At 52.8% G+C, this 6,874-nt stretch overlaps 5 protein-coding genes across 5 annotated transcripts; 4 read left to right on the top strand and 1 right to left on the bottom strand.

The window, feature by feature from the left end:
* Positions 1 to 299: 299 nt before the first annotated feature.
* On the bottom strand, positions 300 to 666 carry M409DRAFT_18009 (uncharacterized protein; the record flags this gene model as incomplete). Its single annotated transcript, XM_033804315.1, has 3 exons — positions 300 to 362; positions 417 to 539; positions 592 to 666. 3 exons carry the CDS (start codon positions 664 to 666, stop codon positions 300 to 302), a joined length of 261 nt encoding a protein of 86 aa, XP_033672664.1.
* Positions 667 to 1,045: 379 nt separating this feature from the next.
* On the top strand, positions 1,046 to 2,018 carry M409DRAFT_18008 (uncharacterized protein; the record flags this gene model as incomplete). Its single annotated transcript, XM_033804314.1, has 5 exons — positions 1,046 to 1,256; positions 1,308 to 1,433; positions 1,481 to 1,602; positions 1,653 to 1,763; positions 1,818 to 2,018. The coding sequence occupies 5 exons, from the start codon at positions 1,046 to 1,048 to the stop codon at positions 2,016 to 2,018; spliced, it is 771 nt and encodes a 256-aa protein (XP_033672663.1).
* An 89-nt stretch (positions 2,019 to 2,107) lies between these two features.
* On the top strand, positions 2,108 to 3,332 carry M409DRAFT_63364 (uncharacterized protein; the record flags this gene model as incomplete). Its single annotated transcript, XM_033815562.1, has 4 exons — positions 2,108 to 2,123; positions 2,656 to 2,778; positions 2,837 to 3,046; positions 3,106 to 3,332. The coding sequence occupies 4 exons, from the start codon at positions 2,108 to 2,110 to the stop codon at positions 3,330 to 3,332; spliced, it is 576 nt and encodes a 191-aa protein (XP_033672662.1).
* A 642-nt stretch (positions 3,333 to 3,974) lies between these two features.
* Positions 3,975 to 4,865, top strand: M409DRAFT_50419 (uncharacterized protein; the record flags this gene model as incomplete). The annotated part of the gene is made up of 2 exons (XM_033811529.1): positions 3,975 to 4,209; positions 4,258 to 4,865. The coding sequence occupies 2 exons, from the start codon at positions 3,975 to 3,977 to the stop codon at positions 4,863 to 4,865; spliced, it is 843 nt and encodes a 280-aa protein (XP_033672661.1).
* A 645-nt stretch (positions 4,866 to 5,510) lies between these two features.
* On the top strand, positions 5,511 to 6,650 carry M409DRAFT_18005 (uncharacterized protein; the record flags this gene model as incomplete). Its single annotated transcript, XM_033804313.1, has 1 exon — positions 5,511 to 6,650. The coding sequence occupies one exon, from the start codon at positions 5,511 to 5,513 to the stop codon at positions 6,648 to 6,650; it is 1,140 nt and encodes a 379-aa protein (XP_033672660.1).
* Positions 6,651 to 6,874: the final 224 nt, after the last annotated feature.

Below are 6,874 nucleotides of genomic sequence, written 5' to 3'. Positions count from 1 at the left end.
TCTTGAGGGATGATATACTGCGATGAAGAACCGTTGTGTTGCTTCCTCTGACAGGTGAGGTTGGAGGTGGAAAGGACGCAAAGCAGGGGTCACCATGTATTTGGCTTTAGCGCTAGAGCTGAGCTAGACCGAATCGGGACGTGGGGGCACATATCTGATCTCCTGTTAAAAACGAGCGGCAGGTGGACTACACAGCTATGTAAAGACCGACATTGGATACCAAGACGACATTCTGGCGCAACCTCATGTTCACTCAACCTCGCGTGTGCTACCGATTTAGCCCCTTTGCTCCTGGTCGACTAACACTGTCTCTTGCCGAGGAACATCCTCTTCCACGCAGAACGGGTGCTGTAGCAATCGGGCTAGGCAGGGAATCAGTCATAGATCCACGATTGGTCTCTAGCTCGTGTACCTACAGATGGCTCGATTATGTCGGACTCGGTATCACTGCGCTCCTCAACAGCAGTGCCATCAGTCTCTGGAGCGGCTCCAGGCTTCGACCAGCTCGAACGAGTCGAGTAAGAATCAACTCCATTGGGCTGTTCCAGTCGTTAGAAGATGTTTGAGAGGAACGTTACTGCTTGGACTTACGAGCTTCTCGACAGGAGACGCAGCAACGAGGCTGGTGGTGAGGCCGAGAGCGAGAGTGAGGAGAGTGAACTTCATCTTGCTTGACTGTTGGAAGTGATCGTGTGTGGTGTTGGGTTCTGGGAAGGGCCGAGATGCCTTACTTTATGTGAAGGCGATCATTGTGTCTGATAAGCCCAGGTCTATTGGCATACTCATTGGGAAGAATATGCCGATGCATCGACAAGAGGAGAGTCACATTGTTCGCCTTCGTGCGGCGTAATGTAACCTCGTAAGTTCAATATTCGATAAGGCGGTCAGCTTATGAGTAAAGAAGTTACAGAATGTACGATATGACGACTTCGACGCTATCGAAAGGATGCATGAGCTCAACTTGTGACCATCCTATACCGCGGCCTGCGCATACAGGGGCTGGGCGACTTCTCTCTGTAATTTCAGACACTCCAAAGAAGCGGCAATGTTTTCAGCATCATCTCCAAAATACTCCTCTGTGGCGGATAACGAGCTATGCGACTACGATGACCGCAAGATCCCGAGGTCCCATTCAACGCACATTCTGCCAGCTCTCTTGATACTTTCTCTGGTCGCCAACGTCTTTCTTTCGGCGAAGCTCCTCTATCAAAGCCCTTCATGCCGGGCGGTGTCAGACATGGGACAACTTCTTTACTGTAAAGTCTCAACGAAAAGGGCACGTTGCCGCAGTTGCTGACCATCCAAAGCCCCAGCAGCCAAAGCTCTACAACATGAGCCACTCGTCTTCCGAGGAGACTTCGGCCTGGACTCCTCTCCCTATTCCGGCGTCCCCGACGAGGCGTCCAATTCACATTGGCAGGCCTTGTACGATTGTACGTGTCAGAGATGGCAAACGATATCTTGATCTGACCTGCAGCAGTTGGCATATCCCGCATCAGCACAGACGAGGCGAGGGACTTGGTGAACAAGACACTTCCAATCCCGGACGACCACGGCTACTACATCACGTCGCTATCAGTCTTCCATCAGCTGCATTGTTTGGTCAGTTTCCGGTGTGGCTTGTGAGCATCAAGCCTGGCTGACACTAGCAGAACAACGTCCGACTAGCAGTCTACAACGGCACGGACTGGACAGATCAAGACGAGCTCATGGCCATCACCCATGTTGATCATTGCATCAACGCGATTCGACAGAGCCTTATGGTGGGTCAATGAACCGTGAAGCGTATGCATATGCTGATCGACCATGCTTCACAGTGTAGTGCTGATATCACGCCGCTGGTATGGGGTCGACGCTCGCTCGACGAACGTGCGAAAGAAGTCATGGAAGTGGAGCACTCATGTCGCAATTTTGAGGCTGTCAAACGTTGGGCGGCTGACAGGCAATTGCGGACCAATTTTGACTTTACTGCCATTGTCGAGGACGACCCTCTACAGTGGGGTGCGTGGACGCTATAGGACATACTCGTTTTCAGGAGCTGAGGTCGAACATCAACTTTCAAGTGGACTTTGTACGACGGCTTCGTGGATTGAAGTGACCAACAACCATGGCAGATGGAGCAAGCCTGTCCGAAGCCCGACATAAACCACACAGGACACTGTTGGAACTGATTGCCATCTGCGACCTGCCTCATGGGGACATGCTGGACAAGGTACCTCTTTCAGAAAGCCTCGATTGGAAATGGTTGAGCGGACGCTGACGCCCCAAGTCAAACCCCATGTCCTGGTAACCGCAACTATCCCTAATACCTGCCATCTTGTCTTCTCCCAAATTGACTGCCTTTTTCCAGCCCCAACATGGCGGACCAAGCCTACAAAAAGCTGCTCGGCGATGATGTTGATTCAGTCGAACTCGCTGCGAGCAGGAGAGACATCGCAGACAGGCGATCTCTAATGCTCACTGTGTGCAATCTCGTCCTGTTTTGCTGCTCCGCCCTGCTCTTTATTCTATCGATGCGTTCAGTGAACGTATCCTCGGACGCAAAGTCTTCAACAACGGTTACGCATGCCGATGACCTCGGATACCAGCGATTGTACTGTAAGTTTGCCATCGCGGTAAAGACCTGCTATGATAACCATGCTAATTCTCCATCAGCACCACTATGGGACGCCGTCGAATATCAGACGAAGATCTTCTACGCCAACGTCGAAGAGAACGAGAAGTTCACCGGTCCTCCACGACCAGAGCTGGACGAAGCTTGGGCGAATGTCACCGAAGGTGAGGATATCACGCTGAAACTGTCACCGCTGATACCTGATCCATCTTCCCCTGACAGGACATCTTATACTGCTCAACGAGACCGGCGTAGGGCAGCTAGGCCAGTCATTGGAAGAAGCCGTCAATCTCGGCGGCGCATACTTTGCACTACCAGAATACTACCACCAGATGCATTGCCTGGACATCGTCCGAAGATTCATCTGGCGTGAGCACTACTCCGACTTCGTCTTTTTCCAAACGAGCGAAGAAGCCATTAAAGGGCATTTGGGTGAGTATCGACCGTCTTCTGTGCTAGTACCTAGCTGGTGACTGACCCGTGGCAAAGAGACCATTGCTTGGACCTGCTACGCCAGGTCGTAATGTGCACGGCCGATGTTGGCCTGATTGTGTATTATTGGGAGGGAGTCGACCGTCTGCCTCAAGCAAAGTTTGCCACGGAACACATGTGCCGGAATCTGGACCGCATCAATGATTGGGTTTTGGAGAACAAATGGGAAGACGAGCAAGCGATCGACCCCCTTGCTCCGCACATGGCTATGTCGTCTAGAAAGTAGCTTGTGGATGTGGCGGGTTCAAGAATCAACAGATATTATCAGCTACATCCGGACTTTGCTCAAGGAGACCTCTGTAGTCGTCTTGCCCCTTGTCCATGTCTGCTTGAACTGCAAATCGCGAAGACGTGAAGTTGTACCCTCTTCATTCCGCACGTTGAACGCATGAAACCACAAAAGAAATCAAACCCTTGATCGCACTTCAACTTGCTTAAACAGCCCACGAATAATGGGGATAGATGCTCCACTTTGAGCATAACGAGGAGCGTAGGCCAATGCACTTGATGACGCAGATAAGCTTCTCCAACGGAGGTCTGATAAGTCTTTAGTGGCCCTCCAGCATCGCCGGTACGATGTCAGCTGACTGTCAATCGATGTTTACGAGCGTAGTCCGATGAGGAAGGAGCATCGGCCTTCGATACGACATTAGTAGTCAGCCTGATCTGGATTCTGTTAGTGTAGGGGGCCTCACATGGCGTTACATTCAAGTGGAGAGTACTGTATGATCGGTGAAAAGTCTATGCAAAGGCTGTTGTACGTCGGTCGAATGTGTCCCTTCAGTACTGTCGATGCTCCGGGCGTTTCGGGCGTCTAAGCTGGTGGCCAACTTGCACACTCGACCTGTTCACGATACCTCAACCATCCATGGATGTCACAGAGCCATTCCTTGCCGACTTGAACTCCAAGCACACACGCTATGGTCTGCTTGAAAGATCCCCTGTATCGTCGTGGATCAAACACGCCCTCTGCGGCTTCGCTCTCCTCAACATTTTGATCTTTTGCCTGAACTTGTTCCTCATCTTCAATACCAACAGTGTTGCGGCTCGCTTGATACCAGGGCCAGATGGAAGCTTTCGAGATCTTAACGATCCCGACGATGGTACGCACGCCATTGAAGATCTCAAGAGCTCGCTAACAGACGACGCAGTGCTTTCGTTCGTGCCGCACGCAGACAATGCTCGAAAGGTGATCGACGGACGTCTCTTCACGCTGAACACAACATCAGCCTGGGATCTCGTGGGCCCCCCATCCCCCACCACCGACGCCCTCTGGGACGAGCTATCCGCCGAAGGCCACGAGATCATCCTCGTCAACGCCTCAACCCTCAGACAAGCAGGCTACGACCCAGCAAAATACTTTTCGGCTCCGCTCTCATGGAACTTCGGGCCAGACATGTATCCCGTCCAGATCGACGTATTCCACCAGATCCACTGTCTCGATGTGCTGCGAAAGCACGCACACTTTGATCGTTACTTCCCGGACGGAAAGACGGATTGGCAGCATTTTGGACACTGCCTGCATATCTTGCTGCAGAATATACAGTGTCATGCTGATCTGGAATTGATTCCGCATCGATGGGTTGAGAAGGATCCTGTGCCGTTTGCACAGTTTAGTATTGGAAAGCGGTGTCGTGATTTTGGAGCCATCAAGGAGTGGAATCTGGTCCACAGCAGAAATGTGACACATGCCATGTGGCAGTCGTCTCGTCCGTTAGAAGAGTCGGTGATATGGCCTGGCTATGGGGAGGGTTCATAACGTGATGGCGCAGATAGGAGCAGTGATATAGAGGGATTTGATATTGCAGTCGTGGCACAGCCGGTCCCACCACAGCCAACTACCCTACTCACAAACGACCTAGAACCCGAAGTATCCCATCAAGAAATGCAACATCGAAGAGCAAAAACCTCGCTAGAAGTAGTCATATCCCACAGACCCAATCTCGCTACATGACCAAGCCCAAGCGACTCGGCGGATCAGCTATGCGTAAATCTCATACCTCCCGTAAATTTCGTACTCAGGCTCGCACGTGACAAGAAAGTCCGTGCGTACTGACTAACTTTTAGCCGAGTGAATCTTAGCGACATCATGCTGCTGCTGCTGCTAAGTATGGAGCCCAGGGTATAGTTGGGGGCAGTAAAAGCCCTATCGCAAGAAGTCAACTTATTTTTTCTTGTAGACGAACAAGCCCGCACTGACCAACCTGACACTTCAGTCTGCGGCTATTCTTCCATGTCAGCCTCCTCCTCCATAACAGTCTCGGTAGCAGCAATGCCACGATGATTGATGTTCCACATCAAAACAAACGACAGAGTCGCAAGGGCTGAAAGCACCCTACAAAATGGCCACGAACCACACACATCCCCTTTCTCCCAACAACACATCACCAACCCAACCATCACCATGTCCCTCCACACCCTCACACTAGCCCTTCTCCTGGGCGCCGTCTCGGCCACCTCCCCCAGCAGCCCCAGCAACCGCAAAGCCTACACCGCACCCCTCAAACACATCTCCTTCGAAGGCCTCCCCGAATACGCCCTCGACGTCCAGCTAGGCAACAAATCCTACCCTCTCCTCTTCGATCTCGGCTCCCCAGTCCAATGGCTCGTCGGCTCTTCCTTCCAATGCTTCGACGCATCGAACAAAAGCCTCCCACAGAGCCAATGTAAATTCGCCGCGACCTTCCCGGGCAACTTCAGCGAGGGCATGCGCTCCGGCCCCGGCGCGAACTTCTCGATCGGATATCTCGACCCCAACGGCCCCGGGAGAGCACAGGGTGTGTTCGGCTTCGAAGCCCTGAGCATCGCAGGCCTCTCCGTCGACCACCAACAGCTCGGCCGCGTCGACACTGTCGCCAACATCCAAGGCGCGAACGGAGCCATCAGCGGGATCCTCGGGGTGGGAGGCTCCGACATCGCGAACCAGACACTATTCTTCTTCGAAGCCGCGCGAAAGGGCCTCGTCGACCCCATCATGAGCGTCATGCTGCAGCGCCAGAGCGCCTGCAGTGCCGGGGAGGTCGTCTTCGGCGGGTTGCCGCATACATACCAGGGACAGGAGGGCTTCACGACGGTGCCCTTCGTCACGAAAAGCGGCTCCTGGCAAACCTACCGCTTCCACCTCGACGCCGTCAAAGTCGGCGACGAAGTATTCCCAGAACAAGGCAACGCCACAGCGGGAATCGATTCAGGCCTCCCGCTCATCCTCGTTGCGAACGAGACCGCCGCGAGGATCAACGCGCAGTTCAGCCCGCCCGCGCAGTTCGATCCCCATGCGGTGTTCTACGCCAAACAGTGGAAAGTCGATTGCGACGCCAAGACGCCCGATTTCGCGGCCACGATCAACGGGACGGATTTCAGAATGAACGCCTTGGATCAGATCATCACTTTCGAGGACGATCCACATGCGTGCTATTCGGTGTTTACCAATACCTCCGTCTCGAGCACCACGTTGTTGGGGAATGCGTTTTTGAGAAATGTCTTGCTGGCGATTGATGTCGAGAAGCATGAGTTGCACTGGGCACCGCATGTCGACTATCATTGAGATTTGTATGTGGTTTCTATAGTTTTAGACACCGTTTTTACTCGTCTTATTCTTTTGGTATATTGGGTCTGGTCACGTCATCAGCGATCGTAATACATTATTGTACAGAGCTACTAAGAATGCAGGCCTGCTTATCCGAGCAGGCGCCGTGATATGCTGACCCAATGCCGACGTGCATTCTTGCATTGTCCATTATAAGCCAGGCCCTTCATCGATGCATAATG

Source organism: Zasmidium cellare, assembly GCF_010093935.1.
Source record: "Zasmidium cellare ATCC 36951 unplaced genomic scaffold M409scaffold_4, whole genome shotgun sequence".
Classification (NCBI taxonomy): Eukaryota; Fungi; Ascomycota; class Dothideomycetes; order Mycosphaerellales; family Mycosphaerellaceae; genus Zasmidium; species Zasmidium cellare.
The sequence above is the reverse complement of the archived record's forward strand: the minus strand, read 5'-3'. Positions and strand labels throughout refer to the sequence as shown.